General features: G+C 37.5%; 3 protein-coding genes across 4 annotated transcripts; all 3 read right to left on the bottom strand.

Moving 5' to 3' along the window:
* Positions 1-362: 362 nt before the first annotated feature.
* On the bottom strand, positions 363-6,854 carry LOC121236169 (EH domain-containing protein 1). Of its 2 annotated transcripts, none has more exons than XM_041132699.1 (16): positions 6,582-6,854; positions 6,289-6,368; positions 5,592-5,660; positions 5,451-5,508; positions 5,093-5,148; positions 4,964-5,003; positions 4,823-4,884; positions 4,201-4,314; positions 3,950-4,052; positions 3,805-3,854; positions 2,192-2,320; positions 1,857-2,108; positions 1,672-1,751; positions 1,238-1,364; positions 931-1,074; positions 363-817 (listed from the first exon to the last, which is right to left on the bottom strand). In XM_041132699.1, the coding sequence occupies exons 1-16, from the start codon at positions 6,664-6,666 to the stop codon at positions 632-634; spliced, it is 1,635 nt and encodes a 544-aa protein (XP_040988633.1). In that variant the 5' UTR covers positions 6,667-6,854; the 3' UTR covers positions 363-631. The 2 variants fall into 2 exon arrangements, with proteins under 2 accessions (XP_040988633.1, XP_040988632.1); XM_041132698.1 differs by having other exon boundaries at positions 4,964-5,006; positions 6,582-6,853.
* Positions 6,855-7,522: 668 nt separating this feature from the next.
* Positions 7,523-10,731, bottom strand: LOC121236168. The gene is made up of 5 exons (XM_041132697.1): positions 9,890-10,731; positions 8,677-9,126; positions 8,217-8,526; positions 7,791-7,990; positions 7,523-7,736 (listed from the first exon to the last, which is right to left on the bottom strand). Exons 1-4 carry the CDS (start codon positions 10,292-10,294, stop codon positions 7,854-7,856), a joined length of 1,302 nt encoding a protein of 433 aa, XP_040988631.1. The 5' UTR covers positions 10,295-10,731; the 3' UTR covers positions 7,523-7,736; positions 7,791-7,853.
* A 5,516-nt stretch (positions 10,732-16,247) lies between these two features.
* On the bottom strand, positions 16,248-17,497 carry LOC121235301 (ethylene-responsive transcription factor 3-like). The gene has a single exon (XM_041131638.1). The coding sequence runs from the start codon at positions 17,238-17,240 to the stop codon at positions 16,518-16,520; it is 723 nt and encodes a 240-aa protein (XP_040987572.1). The 5' UTR covers positions 17,241-17,497; the 3' UTR covers positions 16,248-16,517.
* Positions 17,498-19,877: the final 2,380 nt, after the last annotated feature.

Here is a 19,877-nt window from a genome sequence, read left to right as displayed (position 1 = left end):
GGACGATAAAGTTGGGTCGATCATATTACCTTCAAGCCATGTTTGGATTAAAAAGTGATCTCAACTCATCTCATCATTACAATTTTCTCAAATTCTCACACAAAATATAATAAATAATTTAATTTTTTCAAATCTCAAAACAATAATAATATTAAAAATAATATTTTATTCAATTTATTTAAAATCATACCATCGACTCACTATCCAAACCACATAAAATGTAGTAAATTTATCACATCAATCTCATATAAAATTCCAACTCAAGTACTTTATGAGGTTTTTCTATGTATAGAGGTTTGAATGAATTGAACAGGTTGTCGTTGGACCTTGGTGATACCCTCGGTATTATTTCCTGGTCAAAATATAAAATCAATAGAAATAAATTACCGAAAAATCATCTAAACGCTGCCCAGTCAAAGAAAGAGATCGTTGAGTTTCCGTTTCAATACAATTACATGCGTGATAAGGCGATAAATATATCAATGGACGAGTTTGAGACTGGAGAACTCGAAAATATTCTAATGCTCGATTATTAGGATACTCAGAACTCTAATGCCCAGATATGGCAGCCTTTCCATTTGTGATCCAACCTCTGTCCATTTTATGTTCCTGGAAATGCCGACGCCATCCATTAATCGTACGGGTTTTTGAAATTCTTCAAGAGATCCGGTATATCATAGCCCAGCATATCATCAACAGCTTGTATCATTTTGGGTTTCAACTTATCAAATTTGTCGATACTGTAACCGCTCAAGATCTCCCTGAAGTGGTCGACGTTCGGGAAATCTCCAGGAGGCAAGTGGAACTCCCTTTGGACCTGGTTTAACAAAGTGGAGGTACGTACGGAATTACATAAAATGGTCTTAATATGCTAAAAGGAAATGATGAAAACAAACTTTAAGTGGAGGAGACGGGGCAGAGAGTTGAAACCTTTCCAAACTCATCAGCCAAATTATCTATGAGTCTCTGCTGGGCTTTAGCCTTTCCCATCATAGCAGGCATCTCCTTTTTAAGATGACTAATGATGTAAGCATGTATCTTGGCTGCTCGAGCACGTTTTACAAATTCATTGATCTGCCAGATAAAAACCCCGGTTAAAAGCCCTTCAACCTTCGAGACGTTTAAGCATAGAATTACTATGCTACCACTCAGGAGATTTTCTTACTCATGAGCTACAGGCACAACTGAACTCGTTCAAGCAAAGAAAATTTCATGAGACATGGATAGAGACACTCACTCTGCGATCACAAGCTTTCTTTGGAATATCTTTTAGATCAGCAAGAAGGTCCTCCTGCTCTTTTTCAAAAAGTTCTTTCCCAATTGGACCAGTAGCAGCTTCATTTACAGGTTTGTCATTGAATGAGCTGCCAAAACCAAGTAAGGATATCACTACGCATAGTAAGATTGTGATGAAAGTCACATTCACATGGAAAGGGGAAAAATTATAGGATTAAAACTTTAAACAATTCGGTGATATGTGAAACCATGTTATCAGATCTTATGAAATATAAGATATAAAGCCCATATTGTACAGATCATTTCAAAAATAAGATACAAAGCAGTAATTCAGTATGAATATTTGCAATAAACTTGAAGTCATGCATATGCCTCAGGTACGACAACAAAAGACTTCTACTGGGTAAGTTAAGCTACAAATTATAGGGAGCCTACCCGATATAAACGCGCATAACCTCAGGAGTGTTTATAACTTTCCCAAGTGACCACATTAACGCTCCATAAACCCGCATCAGCTGCAATGTTATATCATGGGATGCAAGTTAAGCTGCTACCACCCAGTATGCAAGCTTAACTGTGTGTATGCAAGTTAAGAGTTACTTGGCAGCAAAAATTCTTACTTGCTGGGTATCAACTTGGTCTGCCTTGTTAAGAACCACTCGAATCTTGTCATCATGACCACGCAAAGATGATATCACTCTCTTGAATTCATCACTGACGTCAAGTTTGTGAGGATCAAACAAAAGTAGAATAAGGTCACACTTAGCAGCAAACCATGATGTTACACCGGTAAAATCATATGCTCTCTGTGTTCGTTGCTTTTCTCCAGACAGAACACCAGGAGTATCAACAAAAGTGATATGCTCCAGCAGCTTCAAATATTAAAAAGAGCAAGTTTCAGTTCCACCAAAGGATAATCTAGACAATCTATTTTTATTCTAGAAAATTAACTCACGGGATGAGGCATTTGAGAACACTCAAATTTCGACAAAAAAGCAGTTCCAAAATTTGTCAGCCCACTGAATGGCATGTCTGCCTGAACGGCAACGGTGTTTCCAGGGATACTTCTTTCATCAGTTCCAGACTGTATACAAGCCAACATAGCTAGTGAACACTTGCAAGATTTCACAAGGTAAGCAGCAGACTATCTCATGCATACAGAATACTGAAGGAGAGAGAATAGTCCAAAAAGTTAGCCAGATTCATAATCATAATATAATTGTTCCAAAAAGAACATAAACTACAAGGCTTATGATGGGTATAGAAGAGAAAGAGAAATGGTGGCTCAAATTCTTTAATAAAGATCTCCAAGTCCTAGGCCTCGTAACAGAAAGGGTACCAAGAGGCCTAACCATGCATTTGATATTAAAAACATACGAGAAACCTGCCCTTTTTTCAGTAAGATGATCTCCGTGTATCTCTTTTCTTTATTTTTCACTTCTTCACATGAACACTTGCAAGAGTTGTAACATAATTTTTTTAACAACATCAAATGGTACTTCAAGATCTTTATCGGGGATAGCAAATTAAAGAAAGAAATGAAGCTGATATAGTGAAGTTGCATCAAAAGACAAAGTAAACTGCATGCAAAAACTGCACAGTAAAGAACAAACCCAAGGTGCTGACAAATATGAATCATATTACTTTGGACAATGACATAGAAAGGATCAAGCTCATAAAAAAGTAAACAGTGACGATCAGATCAATGCTAAATATAACTTAGCATATTTGTAGGCAAATTAACAAGTTTGTCGACAAAAATGATCATTCTAAGAATGGCAATGATACACGAATGCCAATGGTCTATGGGTCTAATGGCATATCCTACCCTGTGGACACGGGGGGAAAATAAGTGTATGAGTGTGATGAGATGATTGTTTTTACCAATGACAATACGATCTATAATATAGGAATAAGAATCCAAATTTGGCAGTAAAAAAATTAAGTTCTCGAAAGAGCAGCGAAACATGCCTGTACCCATCCCTACAAAGAGGAATAGTGTGTAAATGTAATGAACCACAAAGAAAGTTTTCATAAACAAGCAATTACCATCATTAATTTTAAAATTTCCAGAAAATATCAATTTGCTCAAGCATTGTCCTTGAGGATTTTAGGGGGTGAAACCTTCCTCAAAAACTCCCACGACCTAAATAATGAAGAATAGGTGTGCTGAGTGCAGCAAAGATAACTCAATCCTTATTCATTGCAAAATTCAACAACTTATCTTCAGCATTCAAAACATAAAAAATTATGCTCTGTTTTTGGTCCTGATTAGAACAGACAAACTATAGGGGACCAGTTAGATAAGTAACTCCAAATCTATGGTGATGAAGGAAGGCAAGCAGGAAAAGGAGAAATGATCACAAGAAGATGAAAAACGTTCAAAACTCTCTGTAAGCTTTAGGAAAAAGGGAGGGGAATAGATATAAATCTCTTTTAATGATGTTAAATCTGAAGAAAAACTAGAAATTTAATTGACTTGAAGATAACAAGGAACCATGAAAAAATAATTTACTTTTAAGACTATAACTTAATGCTACACACAATAAGAGATGGTTTTGCAGATACCATGACAACAACAAATCTGTCAGTTGTGGGCTCAGGTCCAATGTGAGCTCCTGTTTAACAACATAAAAAAATCAACAAAGATTATTAAAGAATTTTAATCTAATGAGCGCTTAAATTCAAACACTATGCACACAAGATAACTTGCCTGGATAACTACTTTTCAGCAGATGCTTAATAAATGTTGTCTTCCCAGTCGAATATTGACCCAAAAGCATAACCATTGGTTTAGCATCAAAATCACTATTTGTCTGCACAAAGTTCAAAAACAGATAATAAACTTATTATCCACTGCCACCCATGATGAAAAAAAATAGCATCAACAAAATATAAAACTGGATTAGTTGTAATTCAGCATTTTATGTGAGAGGAAGTATTGAAGGTTCATTGCATACTGACCAGCGATGGGGATACAAAATCATTAAAACGATAAGCAACTTCTAACGGCTTCAGCTTCTGAATGTACAGTCTCTTCAAGCCATCAATGATTGATGTAACAGAGGAAAGCGGTACCTATGAATATAGCCAAAAAATCAAGGAAACAAAAGACATGTGGCTAGATGTGGGTGTAAGGATAAATATACCAAAAATCAAGTGGGGGACAATTAAAATTGGGCCAGATAGGACCACATAAAAATTTAACATTACACCTGCAGAATAATATTAAAAGAGTCCTCGTTTCTATTCGCAGATATTCCCATTTCCTTATTGATACAAACAAGATACTATGAAGAAAAGCTATTATATCTTAACATAAAAGTAACAAGATCATCAGCATCAAAGATTACTTATATGATACCAGCTTGGTTAGTGGAATAAATAATTCGAAAAAGGCCTAAATAACAATCCGGTATCGGTATCATATAAACAGTAACATGGTCAAAAGCCTCCAAAATATGACTAAAAAAAAGTCAAGTGCCATGTGACTCCCTCGGGATTGAGGAGCATTTTATTCTCCAACAAAAGCAGGAGAGAAATTCATTGATGAAATTAGATAGAAACTTGCATGCACAGAAAATACCTTTTTAGATGCTTTGGATGAAAACCAATTAGGTGCAGCTGATGTTTGAACTTGAGAACTACCTGCATGACTGCATCACTGAGTATACAATAAAACCAAGATATAAAGCAGCATTGTTATCTACATTGAGAAATGTCTTACCATTTGCATCAAGGTCACTTGTCTTTTCTTTTCGCTTCTTCTTCTGAGTGGATGACATGAAAAGTTAAGACTTCCTTGAAGGAAAAGAATGGAACAAAGAATCAATAAAAATCAAAACAGCATAGTTACCGCTATTAGTGCATCCAAACCCTCCATAACAGGAGGTTTCAAATCGCCCAAGTCAACTGCAATAAATGAAGCAATGCTCAATGAAAACATGAGAAGTATTCTTCAAAGCAAATAACCAAACATTAACCTTAACAATAGTTTTTTTGAAAAGCACTAGCCACATATGCACTATAACTCCGAAAGCACTTGTCAATGTTACAAGTGGAGCCCCTTTGGAATCATTCTAAAGGATAAGAATATCTTCCTCTCAGACACGCTATGTGAGCCATTCCTTTTCCCAATGTGGCATTGGGATGTTACATTACTCAACCAATCCAGGCATGTCCTATAGAGAGAAACCTAAATGTAAACAGCTCACCATCACTGTTCAGGAGATCATTTGTGATTGCATGACCAGCTTGTGCTAGAGACGCTAGCTACACGTTAAGAAGAAAGAATGGGTCAGGCCCCAAAAAAATGAATAATATTTGGGTGTAGGTCGTCCAGGTACACTAATTACCTGCATAGCAGCAATAAACTCCTTGAGGCCCAGATATCCCTGTCGCTTCGAGTCTGCAATTGCCCACACCTGAAATATTAAAAAAATTTAAAAAAAAAAACAAGAATAAGAAGTAAACAAATAATAAAGAGTAATGCTACATATCACATTCTTATCCCACCATGCAAAATGTGGCACTTTTTAACACCCTTGGATCAACCTGTCTTTTTAAAAAATAAATAAAACGTTGATGGGCAATATCACCTCATCATAGTGCGATAAAAGTGAAATAGAATTGTAGTACATAAAATTTTCCAATAATAAAGAGAAATGCTTTAAATAACAAAAACAAAATCAGCAAAATCATAATCCAGTTAGGCTTAGTATGAAAATGCTTAAAAAAATAAGGAAAGCAATCAAAAGGTACTAAGTGAGAATTCCAAAGCATGGAACCTAACATGAGAAGCGAAAGAAACATTATTACAGAGATAGCAAACATAATACTAAGCATTAATAAGAAATACGTACATAGTAATAAACAGCAGCACTAACCACAACTATCGTTTATAAAGCTATTTGTCTAAGCTATATAAAATAAACAACTAAAAAAAGGTGAAAATATTTGCAAAACCAATTTTCCAATTCGCCAATTAAGCTGAAGCAACGAATGATTCACAAATATTGGGAAGAAAACGAACGATAAATAATGAAATCAAACCTGCTTGAGATCTTGCCTGGACAAATTGGACATAGCGAAAAACTTAGTAGCATCATTCCCTGTTATACGGCCATCTCCATCTAAACAAATCGCGTAGTTCGAACATATTAAAAAAAAAACAAAAAAAAAAAAGGAAAAAAAAAAAGCAATAAGGCTATAATTCAAAATCTTAAAAACGAAAAAACGGAGAATTGATTTATAGTGAAACAATCTTCAATATTCTTTCAACCAAACGAGGAATGGAGATCAAATTTGGTGCGAAAACCAAATTTAAATAGAAGGGGTAAATGTACCTGAATCAGCGTAACTGAACCACTCCTGATAGATCTTCTGGTGCTCTTTAGAGCACGAAGTAATTGGAATGGAAGCAATCTCCATGGTTGAGAAGAATCATGAAAAGAGAAGAAAAATCACTTCTCCCCCGTTTTTCAGCGCGTATGGTTTCCGAATCCTATGGGGGAAGGGAAGCCGAGAGAGTCCTTCCTAGCGACGAAGCGTGACTGGGACAAGAGGAATTAACGAAGACGCTGTCGTTTTCACAATTTTGACATGGCAGTGGGCACAACGCTGGTGTTTCAAACTTTCAAGTTTGTTTCAACTTTTAACTGGCTGGCACGCGCCAAACGGAGAAAATGTATGCTATGGTCCCGCCAGGTTTCAGTGCGAAACCAACGTGGCACGTGTTTCTTTATGGTTTTCAAAAGGATCGAACATGTTTCTCATTCTCGGTCAAATCACAATTGAATTCAACACAAGGAACTACAAAAAAAAGAAATCACATTTCCTAAGGGTCAAATATTATTAGCTCACGATCAACTCAACAGGTATAATAATACGAATGAAATAATAGATTCTATTCTGGTGGAGGATCGTTACTCATTTGGTGGAAAATTTACGGCTGAGATCATGGATTCTACTTCATGATCAAAAAAATGGAAGAACACTTGATCATTATTAAAAAGGAAATACGTGCGTGGTTAAAAAATGAAAATTGTTGTTCAATTAATTTTAATATACATTCCATTAGTTGAGGTAACAAACTCATATATATATGCCATTGCATGCAGTCAACCTTTATTATATGAAAAATGCTCAACGAAACCGCCCCATGTAAGCGCCATGCAACCGGCTCCACGCCAATAAAGTGTTTTATTTAGGCAACAGGCGAGATATTATATACTCTCATTGGCATAGATATATATATATATATATATATATATATATATATATCTCGAAATTATCCAATCATTTGTTTCATAAAAATACACCCTTTGACTTATTCTTTCTCATGACAGGGGGGCTTCATATTTTAATTAATAAATGAAAACGCAATAAATCTATTAATCGAGAATCATAACAACATTATAAACCATAAAAGCCTGAAGAAACTTTGAGAACAAATCGCACGATATAAGGTAAAAGAATGAGAATAAAAATACAAAAACCAGCAACCCCCCCCCCCCCCCCCCCCCCCCCCCCCCCCCCCCCGGCCCGGCGTCCAAAAAACAGGATGTCTCTCTAACGTAAGTAATGGAGGCCGGTACGTAGGTCTCTTGGATTAATCCTTAAGAAATGCCAATGGTTTTTCCAAGCAACCAGAGAACCAAAGATAACTCGATACCGAAAATGGTGTGTAGTGTAGTCCGGTCCAACGTGAAGCCGAAAACTGTTATCCCTGCTCTATTATTCTCAAAGTACGTCACTGAGAATAAAAACAAAACAAAACAAAAATCAGTTGAATGCATTGATAAAAGGAAATGCTGTGCATAAGATAAAATGCTCATTTGTGTAAATTAAGTTTAAACAAAGCATGCATGCATATATATTACTCGTGTCATTGGTCGAGAAAAAGCAAATTCATCAAGGTCAACCATGGCATTCATTTGAAAGTGATTCTTTCTTTGTGACATGCATATATATATATATACCTAGAGCTTGTCTCTTCTGGAAAGAAATGGTGCTATACGCGTATGATGGGATCAGTTTGTCGTTATCTAGGTCATCTTCCTCATCGCCGGCTTCTTCACCGTCCGATTCTTCCCCGGCACCCATAGGAAACACTAGGCCGTGGTCCACCGGAGCTCTTGGGGTCTCACCATCGGCACCCTCAAAGGACTCTAACGTAGCGCAAACGTGCCATTTAGCAGCAAGGCATGTTACTGATTGTGCCTTGTGTGTAATCTTTGTTGCGCTCCGCATTAGTATCATGAGCCCAGTAAGAAGAGTTATAGAGCACAGCTGCACCGAACCAAAATTATTTAATTTTTTACATAAGAATGGAAGGTCATCAAATATTTTTATAAAAAAAAAACACATTTATTATTATTTTATTAATATATATATATATATACACACACACACTCTTTATATATATATAGTACCACGTACCGCGAGTTCTCCGGCTTTGTATATATTAACGTCGGCGCTGCTTTTGGTGGTGATGAGCAGCGAAGCAAATTGGCTCCCTGTGATGAGGATCAAGGCCCACAAGATGAACGCCCTGTATCGATGGCTTATGATCCGTAGATGCCTCCTGATCCTAAGGTGCTCCGACAACACGGACTCCACGTCGGAGTCCACCTGGAAAACGGACGCGAAGTCCTGCAGTCGAAGGATCTGGAGGTAGCAGATCAGACGGAAGAGAACACACACAAGGAAAATTACGGTCGTGCGATAGAGCCAAGAGCACAGCTCCATGATGCATGCGACAGTGTCGCTCACGTAGACATTGCCCAGGAAAGGAATTTGTGAGGCCCCGGAGGCGTACCACCATATCTTGTATGCGCTCTCGGCCACGAAGCAGGGGACGACAAAGACTGAGAGGAGCTTTAGTGATCTCTGCATGAATTAAAAAATATATGGAAAGTCGCTCAAATTGTAGCAGAAATATTTTACTTTATATCTAGAAAAAAAATATCTCGGAAAATACAACAGAAATTTCTGCAATTAATTTACACCATTCTACTTCTCTTTTACATTAATCTTATAGTCGCGACGGAATTCTCCGAATAAAAGCTCCATCCATTTAAGAAATTCAACGAACCAATCTCAACAAGTATTTCTCATTAACAAAATATAATTTGCATTGGTTGAACCCCCTTGCCAAATTAGGTCCAGAAAATTCTAAACCAATAATCTTACTTGAGCAATTAGAAGATCTCTATATAGATTCTTCACCTATACACTCTGTTTTCTGGGCTGTCCGCCTATACTCGTAGCAGTTTCATTTGAGCCCTTTTTTGCCCTTTATGACCCACCAAAAAGGTCCCAATTAATTTCTTCTTCGAAGAGAACACCTTTTGTGGCTGGGAAGTAAGGAACTTTATAGCCTATATGGCTGCAGACTAACACGAGCCCGAACTTGGCGAAAAAAGTCAAACTGACTGTCACAGTCACAGCTTGATTAACGCTGTGTCAATCGTGGGAAAAGTCCAGAACAAAAAACCAATTGAATAAAAATTGAGCTAAAATTGTATAAACCCTGTTTTCTGAATTTGTTTGTTTATGGGAAAAAAAAAAAAAAAAACGCCAACTTTCTAAGGTTCCTGAATTCTGAGTAAAATGCAAATATAATTAGAGAGAAATGAGTTAGGAAACTCACGTTGAGTTGTCCCGTGTATCCCTTTCGAACTGTCTCGCTCTCATCAACCAGCTTATCAAAGAACAAGAACCTCCGGAGCCCGTACTTCCGGACGAACCTGGACAGGCACACGAAGGAGAGTGTGGCGACGCTGCTCAGCGACAGCTGCACGACGCCGTCGAAGGGCCTCGAGTGCTTGCTGTCGCAGGTGGAGCAGGCCAGCAGGAAATGGGAAACAGCGGGCACGCCGATCGCAAAGAGGATGAACATGGACCAAGACAGACACGCTGTCCACACATTCGATTGGTCCACGCACATCCATTGGAGATAGGATCTGAAGCTCTGCAACTCGTCCTGCGCGTGCGAGATGCAGCGTGTGAATTTAGTGTTCCGGCTTAGCAAGGCCTCCCTATCCTCGTCTCCCATAGATTCTGTATTCGTTTGAATTATAAGAGAGACAGACAAAAGAAATTCGGAGAGGGAAAGAGCGAAAATCTTATGGGCTAATTTGTTTGAAGCTGTTTTGGTTTCGGGAGTTTACTGTGAAATAGGAGAGGCACAGAGAAATTGGAGGGGGACAATTTTGAGCAGTATCGATGGTGAATGAAATGCTGGAAAGGGTGAGCGCCCTCTAACCAATCGAACTGTGCCGGTGCCAAGCGGTGGAATACGGTTGGTTTCTAGGGTGGTAAAATAAAATCATCTTGGATTTGATTCTCTTCAATTAGTTATCGTGTGGTCAGTATTCTGTCTTGTAGTAGTTGATTGTCAATTTCTGTTTCGAAATTGTAACTCAAGCCCCAAAATCGATTTACAGATGACGAATACACGGCGCGATGGCATTCCACGTGCTCTCTCTTAGTCACTACTTTGCAACTGATTACCTATAATAATCACTGATTACCTATAATAATCATCAAAGTATACTAATTTAGCGTACAGCTGGTGGTGGGACCAGCACTGGACATGTGTACAAGTGGAACGTCATTCACGCGAAGATGGTGCCACATATGGTGCCGATAATTGGTCCCTACTTAACCTGCCAATACTTTACTCTTTGGCCTTTTTGAGATTTACAGCGTAACTGCGAAAGCAAAACCTTGCCACGTTGGTACTTCTTCAAGTATCATCCAAACTCTCATATTAAAGAAAGCGAACCTAAATGATTACTGATTAGAGTATATTAGAAGGGAAAACAAATGAGAATGAATAACGATTGGTCAAAAGAAGCTGGTCACGTACGTTGTGTGGTTACGTGTGCGGCAGGGAATGATTCATACGCATGGGATTCGTCGGGACTTATATTATTTGAGCCTAACATGATTAAGACCGATTTGGTTATACAAAACTAACTCTGTTTATAGAGTGCATATATCAATATGTCGATAGTTTGAATTTGTAACCAGAGTTGATTTTCATATATCAATCTTTTGGCCATTAGCAATCTCTTCATAGTTCATATTCAAAACCATCACATGGGCGAGACTTTCGATTGTGTTCCAAGGATTGTGTTTTGCTGATACTCCATAAAAGTGGTCCGGCCGAATTTAAACTCACTATTATAAAATGGGCTGTACAAGTCAAACAACAGATCAAGTTAAGGTGGAAATCCATTCTTAATGAAAAAACTTATGGCCTAACGGACTTGTCAATGCAATGGTAGGGAGGACATAACGATTGTATGACTGATCTTTTGTACAAGAATGTATTATTGTTAATGGCATATTCGATCAGCTACTTCCTAATGCCCAATGATAAAAATGGCCAATGCAATGTTGAGTTGATTGTGATTTGAATGATAGAATTGTATTAAGAAGTTACGACCTTGATCAGCTTCTCAATACATGCATGTTGGATGCCTCCTCAAGTCTTGATAAATTAAATCATGGATCGAGCTGAGCTAGAGCTAGAGCTAGCTAGGCAGACGTTTTGTTGTTGCAATATGATTCAGTGTATGTTTCAAACCAAATTTGTCAACCGCCTGTTTAGCCGCCCTGAATCCATCACCATAATCTTTCATGACACTCGTCTCTATCTCCATTTTCGAGTACGCTATTAGTTTTCTCACCAACCGAGTCTGCTCTTTACTCTTGTACGAGGAATGCTCATCAGTTATAGTAGACTCCAACCACTTGTAGGACATTACCTCACAGATACCTTCTTTTACTCTCTTCTCCAAACTTCGATGCTGGCCATCTTTCACTATTTAATTGCATCCATCGTAATATTTCAGATCAATAATATTGTTAATTCATAATAATAAAATTAAAAGAAAATATTTATTAGAAATTGTTGATGTCGTGTTACGCAGGTTTGGGTAACTCCACGCTCCTAAGGCTCAGTCACTTTTCTTGTGAGGTGAAGAGAGGGGGGAGCTCGGGGACCGTGATACCTCCGACGCTCAAGTTAGACCAATGTTGGAGATGAAAAGTGAAATGAGAGCTAGAGCGAATAAGCTGAGAAGTATTCAAGAATGTAAGTAATCCCCTTCTCGGCAGAGAGTGGGGTATTTATACTTGGTTGGAGTGGGTCCTGAGATGATGGTGATCAGTGTGTGGCTCCATACTGGGATCGTGTGTCCCTGCTATCCTTCTGCTTCTTATCAGTCCTACTAGGCCTAGCCAGGGTTGTCGCTGACACCCAGGAGGGCACGCCGTTGCGTGGTGACCCTCGGGATACATTGAATGCGGCATGGTCCTACCATGCCGTGCTCGCTCCTGCTCCATTAAATGCGGCGTGGCCCTAGCTAGACAGGCTCGTTCCTGCTCCTATTAAATGCGGCGTGGTCCTGGACAGGCTCGCTCCCTCTTCTGCACCATCCGGACAACTATGTCAGGGACGAGGATGTCCCTAACGATTGGCCAATTTGGTTGTCAGGCTGTCCTATTGTATCAGGGTTAGGGGTGTCTCTGTCAATCGATCAGACGTTATACCAAGTCGCACAGTCTCTCGTCCTCTTGTTAGGACTTTTGGCCTTGTGTCCTTCCTCTTGGGCCAGGCCCCTGGGGATTTCTCCCCTCACAGAAATATTCATATTGAATCAGTTGATGATACTAGATTTTTTTTTCTTTTAATATCAAACTTAAAAACTCACTTTGTGACTCGAGCCATACATGCATCATTTCGTGCGCTAATGTCGCCCCCATACAAACTCTGCATTCAATGTCCATTGATGTCTTACATTATATGTTGCTTTTAGATCGAGTACCCTGAAATTGTAGATTAAAGAATTTGTACCCCCATACACACACTTCATTTATATCACACTATAGCTAGATATATTGGCATGCAATTGCAAGTAGGAGTAAAATTTGTACCCTCATATACACACTTCATTTTTTAAAATTTTTTGAAAGGATTAATTAAGATATGCTTCACAATATTTCTGATCATGTGATATCCCATGCAAGCAGGCAATGGCTAGTAGGAGTAAACCACGTACGTGCAGTACTACATTAATGTTTTGTTTAGTTACTTATGAATTATTAATAAAAAGTGCAAAATAAATCAGGAGAAGTATGTATATATATATGCCTTGGCATCAAGATATATATAGCAGAATAAAAAGAAAAAATTATCAAACAATATCCAACTTACTGTATTTATAACTTGTACGTGAAACGTTGTGAGGCCAAGATAAGTACGATAGTCGGGATGAGGATTCTAATGTTCAGGAAATTAAATTATTATACACATACATACATACATACATGATTATATACATATATGCACATATACATATATATTAATGTACTTAATTACCGGGTGTACTACTATGTTTGAAACGTTGGAATTCTTATCACCTATAGCCTTAACCTTGTTGATCTCGTCTTTATCTACTAGCAAAATGGGAATGTCTCTCTCCACACTAGGACCTAATTTCTTATAAAATTTGTGGAGCTCTTCGACTGATGATTTTGGAATGTCATGATATCAGTTGAACTAGGGGCTTCAATTTCTTAACGTCCACGACAGCTATAGCATGACAATCTGGGCAAAGTTTCCGGCCATCTCCGACGTCAATGAGCTGCTGGTGTTTTTGCTGCTAACGAAGATTAACTGGTATCATGACATTACAAAATCATCAGTTGAAAATCATATATAGATCATCATATATCATTGAACTTTGGGACATTCAACGAACCTTGAATCTATGGCAACCCCAACAACGAGGAGTCCCGTCGGTGAGATATCTGTAACAATAAAATTAGTAGCCCCAAAATTCATCTTTCCCTAAAAAACTCTGCAACGAAATATTCGATCGATGAAAAAAAAACAAGGCATATTTTTAACTAAAATTTCCTTCACGCTCACTATATATATATATGAATTGTACGCACCAGTACTTGGTCACAAACCAGGCAAGGGAAAATTGTGCTTCGCGACGTTCCGGCCAAAACATGTTGATCGAACTGCATGCCAAAGTAATTAACGCATCAAGGTGCAAGGCTAGATCAATTTGGCTTGATTAATAAAAGGTAAAAGAAAAAAAAATGTAGTTTATCCATAAAGCCAGCTGACTGCAGTGTAAAAATATGTTATTAAAAATTGAACAGACAATATGATCATCAATTTAATTATTTTTTCTCACATAAAAAAAAAAAAAAAAAAAAAAAATCTTTAATATTAATTTGACAATATTCCCCTTTCTATACCTTTTAATCTTTATGTTTTCGAGCCTCTGATCACCTATATCATATAGATCAAGCATGTATATATTCTGCAGTAAAACTACAAACGGTCGCCAACAAAGATATAAATATATATATATATATATATTTATATATATATATATATATATGGGTTAGGCAAGTACGTAGTACTACTTCATGCTAATATTCATAAACTATAATATTTAATTAACATGCATGTACCCAAGGAAACAGAAAAGTGCCTACAAAATAAAAAGGGATCAGAGAAACAGGAAGTAGAACCCAAAAACATGCCCTACAACTTACGTACAAGTCCTGAAGGAACAAACGGCGCAGTGAAAATGTGAAAATCTATGGGACTGATAGCGAATAGAAGAAAGCAAGATATATAGAATTAAGCTCCTGAGTCGTAAATGAGTGCAATATGGCGTGAGCATGGTTGGAGCTATCAAATATATATGCATACATAATATATAGCACTCAATAAAAGAAGATTGCATCGGCGCCGCATGCACATGTATGAATGAGATCCCCTCCCAAAACCCCCTTTCTTTTCCCCCCATCCCAATATAACTCTATTCTAAGGCCTTACTGTAGCACTCATCATCCACATAATATAATTAATTGATTTAGATGATAAATTTTAAATTTTAAATATTATAAATTAAATTAAGCTACGTGGATATTATATGATAGAGACTTTGGAATAATTATTTCTCTCCGTCCAAATAAAAACGAACGAAGAAATGCATGCCGAACGTTGGATGATATCATTGGGTCGAACGATTGACGTCCCCTTTTTTCTGTCCACTCACTATGGGCCATGGCTAGTGTATGATGACACAAGTGTTGGGCATGGGCCCAATTTGTAATAAAAGTTGGTATCGTTGGTGTTGGCCCATAATCCTCCAGTGATCACTGATTACACCACGGAAGACCCATTTGCGCTTGCTCGGCATAAAACCGTTCAACCTGGATCCAATCCTTGGTTTGGGTCTTGGCTCATCTATTTTGATATCCCTGGTTAATCCACCAAGACTGACCAATACCTCTTCAAAGCTCATCAGGTTCGAATCACTCTGTGTACTTTGGATCTCATTTCTTTAAAATCGTAATGTTTAATTCTTTCATTAAAAAAAAAAAATCATATCAACATTTTTTTGGACGCTATTTTAATCATTTGTAAAAAATCGTGCACTCCTTGATTTGATAATTGATCCTACTAACATCCGATCTCAAGGAGATGACTTTCGTATTAAACATCAACCATGGCTAAGATTATGCCATGGATGAAAAATTAAACCACAAACCCCACAGCCTCCAATCTTTGAACCCAAGCAAACATGGGTTAACTTCACAAAGACAGAACACCCACCACCCATTTAAGTTTGTGCAGACAAAACTCAGACTTGGTATCGAAGTTCCTTGAAGGAAAAATCTAATCAAAATCTAGTTCCCTTTTTCTCAACCAATCCACGGCATATTTTTCTTTATTTTTTTCCCCCATACATTTTCTTCCCTCCTCGTGCAAACTGAACGAGAAACACCTTATAGATTTTGCTGATAACGATCTCACATCATGCAGTTCTCAATCATCCAAGATCTAAATAATCCACATTAAGGAAGCAAATCAATACATGAAAGGATGAAACACAAATGAAAAACCAGAACAGGAAAAAAAAAAAAAAAAAAAAAAAAAGCAACCAAATTTCAGGTTTCAGTTTTTCTTTTTAGCAGAACTAAATTAGATGGTAGATTAATAACTCTTTACACAGGGATGGATCTGTAAGAGGTGGGTGAGGAACCCCCCATCTCATAAAAATAAGAGCAACATTTATGCTAAAACGGACAAGGTGATAATCTCGTAGAAATTCGGATCGCTCTGTAATAATCTTATCTCATAATTTCTTCTTTTTTTCGCATTTAAAAAGAAAAAAAGAGAGAACCAACAAAAATTAAAGGAAAAACCAAGGCCACCATCATTACCACCGTGATAATTAGAGGCAAAGAGCTGTGCACCGGAGATCATCTCCCACAAAGTCAACCTCATCCAACTGTGGTGGTGGGAAATTGAGATCGAAAGGCAGGGGACGCTTCCGGCATGAAGACGACGCGATATCAACGTCGTCGTCGACCACTGAAGACGACGAATCACAGTCGCTGTGGCAATCCTCCGGGATCAACATGGGTGGCTTGGGATGTCGCCTCGGGGCCGCAGCAAAAGCCCGTGCGGACTGTAGCGGCAGCGGCCTGGGCCCACTAAAGGACTCGACCGTGCTGCTCATGCTGCTTGAGGCGGGCCTCTGGGGATCAACAATCTGGTGCTCCTGAAACCCATCGTTCATGTCGTACAAGCGGTGGTGATCCAAAAGCGCACAGTTTTGGTGGTTGAGGTGGCTCTGGTTTGGATTTAGCGGAGAGAAATACGAGGAGGGGGAGAGAGGGAAGTTGGTCTTGGCTTTCGGGCCCCGGAGGTTGCGAGCCGCGGCATCGTAGGCTCGGGCGGCGTCCTCGGCGGAGTCGAAGGTGCCGAGCCAGACGCGAGTCTTTTTCCATGGGTCTCTGATCTCGGCTGCGAATCTACCCCACGGTCTCTTTCTCACGCCCCGGTACCGTGGCTCCGTGCCTGTATTTCTCAAAGCAGATCCTGCTGTATCCGGTACTCCGGGCGTCTCAACGGCAACAGTTTTTCTAGACGGGGCTCCTCTCCCTCTCCTCATGATTCAAACCCCACCCCCCCAAGATAAAGGAAAAAAGAAAAGGAAAAACAATAATAATAAAAGAATCAATCAAGCTTAAAGCTTGTAATTTACAAACTGGGTTTGAAGGGTTTAACAAGAAAACGAACGAGGTAAGAAGAAATAGCGCAGAAGAGAGCTGGACAGAGACAGAGGAACGGACAGAGAGAGAGAGAGAGAGATGGGGTGGGAAGGACGGGGGTGGGAGGAGAACTGGATAGCAGCAGGGGCAGAGAGCACCCTCTCTTCTATAAAATAAATAAATAAATAATAATACAGAAATAGTTATTTTAATATGATGGTGGGTCGTCTCTCTGCCTGTAGTGTAAGGAGCCTTTTCTTGTCTTTATATTTTTATTTTTTTTGCTTTTTTCTTTATCGATTTCTCTACCTTCTGTCGCGCCCCCCACACTAACGGACCCGGCATCTGATTTCTCTGCTGCTTTATCTGATTTCTTTATTTCGATTTTTATTAATTTCGAAAACAAATATAATCAAAGGAAGGAAATTACCGTAATGGGTCCTCTGAATCATCCATTAATGCCACCCACTACTTCACAAGTGAAATTTTCGTGTGTAGCTGTAGAATGCCTTGTTTTTCGGTTTTATGAATGTGAAATGTCTCTCTCAATGGCTTTGCTCTTACCTTGTATTGTGTGTGCATCTGATATGGATATGGGTTGCGTTTGGAGATGGTAATAATGTTACGGATTTGTGCCTCTCTCTCTTATCTGTAATTTTCAACCTACATCATTAAGATCCCTTCTTTTTAAAAAAAAAAAAAGATTTCGGGCAGGACAAGCCAGACCAGGGCAGCCGCAACCTGATCTCTGTCTGTCTGAATAATATTTCGCATTCTCTCTTGACGACTCGTTTTTGTAATGTTTAATTAGGAAATTAATAGAATGATTAACAAAACCCATACAAGTTGCTGGAATTCAGGTCCTGATGCCTTCGATATGCTGAAATTGAGAAAGTGGATGAGTCAATTTAACAATAACAAAGTCAAAGGATTCAAGAAAAAGAAAAGTCGTAAAGCAGACCATAAGCGGTGCATTTTATCTGCTCTCGAGTCCCACATGAGCCCAGTATTAAATTCCACAAAAAAGCATTTGGCATGCCTCCTTCTCTCCTTCTTCTTCGAGGTAGGCCTGTTTGATTAAGTTGGAAGATAATCATAAGATGAAATAAGATAAAATAATTTTAAATAAATTAAATAAATTATTATTATAATATTATTTTTAATTTTATTATGATTTTAAAATTTAAAAAAATTAAATTATTTATTATATTTTATATAAAAATTTAAAAAAAAATATAATGATGAAATGAGATCACTTCTCAATCTAAATGAGATCTTAAAGTTATATATGTCAATTTTTTATATATAGAGAATGTAAATTACAAGTTTTTTTTTTGGTAGTTTAAAAGAGTAATTTTTATAAATTCATAATTTAAAATGATTGCAAATCGAAAAATAGTTTGAGAAGGTTTTATGTATTTTAATCTTTTTTATCTTTTACAACATATATATTTATGGTGCAGAATGACAAAAAGAACACCATTTAATAGAAAATACTTACTAAATGGTATTTTTTCCCAATAGAAATGAAGTTAACGTTTTGGTCATGGTCACTATGACCAACACATAGATGAGTTTATAAATAAAAATAAACTAAATTAAAATAAAAGAAAGAAATGAATTTTGGGGCAGGGGGTAGGACATAGGAAAGGAGGAGGAGGGCCCTCTAGATGATATTACTTTTGCCCTTGAAAGATCTCTTAAAAAATAAAAGAAATAAACATCATAATGAATTATGTACTATCAAGTTATCTTTGTTGGGGAGAAAAAAACAAAACAAACAAAAGAGAGGAAGAGACCCAATTATGTATTATAAGATGTTACCTTAATTAAAAATAATAATTTATTATATATCAATCACTATTTATTCTCATAATTTATATTTATATTTTTTATAAAGTGTGTAGTATTTTTTGGGAGTATTTTTTATAAAATATGAAATGTAAAATGATAAATAGTGATTAATAAAAAAAAAAATTCTTAAAAGAATTGCAGTTAACAGGTCCCAATCTTTTACTGAAAGGATTAGAAGAATCCGAGATATGTAATAAGAGTTGCAAAGCCATAAATCCGAAAGTTCCACCTAACCTATTACTCATTAGATAGGGAACTAAAGTTTGGCATCAATCTAAACTGTTTATCATTAGTTGTATTTATTTTTCTTAAAAAAACAAAAACAATAGTTTCTTACAATTATCATTATCAACGAAAGTCATACACATATGATATCAATATATAATAAATTATTTAATATCTTTAAAAAAAAAATAAAGCAATAAGACTACTAGAACACATGATATTGTCAAGATGTACATTTAATTTAGTCTTTGAGCAGTGCAGAATGTAGAAGCAAGTTCTCTCGTGCTCTTGACCGATGGAGTAGCTGGATCGTTCATGCACTTTCGCCAACAATGGCTAATGTCAAACAAAGCAATTGCACGTGATTATTATTGCTAGCTGTGAGTAATCGGTGGGAGCCGTGTAAGTTTCTGTGATGAGGCGAATATAGATAAGTTCTGATCCAAGCACTTGGTTTA

This window comes from Juglans microcarpa x Juglans regia, chromosome 6D (assembly GCF_004785595.1).
Source record: "Juglans microcarpa x Juglans regia isolate MS1-56 chromosome 6D, Jm3101_v1.0, whole genome shotgun sequence".
In the NCBI taxonomy this organism is placed as follows: domain Eukaryota; kingdom Viridiplantae; phylum Streptophyta; class Magnoliopsida; order Fagales; family Juglandaceae; genus Juglans; species Juglans microcarpa x Juglans regia.
This window is presented reverse-complemented; position numbering and strand designations above follow the sequence as displayed.

Coding starts and splice junctions, on each gene's coding strand:
- LOC121236169 (XM_041132698.1), bottom strand. CDS start 6,666: ATGGAGATTGCTTCCATTCCAATTACTTCGTGCTCTAAAGAGCACCAG. Junction 3,855..3,949: donor GCTGAAAAGTAGTTATCCAG/GCAAGTTATCTT, acceptor GTTGTTAAACAG/GAGCTCACATTGGACCTGAG. Junction 2,109..2,191: donor GTTCTCAAATGCCTCATCCC/GTGAGTTAATTT, acceptor TAATATTTGAAG/CTGCTGGAGCATATCACTTT.
- LOC121236168 (XM_041132697.1), bottom strand. CDS start 10,294: ATGGGAGACGAGGATAGGGAGGCCTTGCTAAGCCGGAACACTAAATTC. Junction 9,127..9,889: donor GATACACGGGACAACTCAAC/GTGAGTTTCCTA, acceptor TAATTCATGCAG/AGATCACTAAAGCTCCTCTC. Junction 7,991..8,216: donor CCAGAAGAGACAAGCTCTAG/GTATATATATAT, acceptor TTTTATTCTCAG/TGACGTACTTTGAGAATAAT.
- LOC121235301 (XM_041131638.1), bottom strand. CDS start 17,240: ATGAGGAGAGGGAGAGGAGCCCCGTCTAGAAAAACTGTTGCCGTTGAG.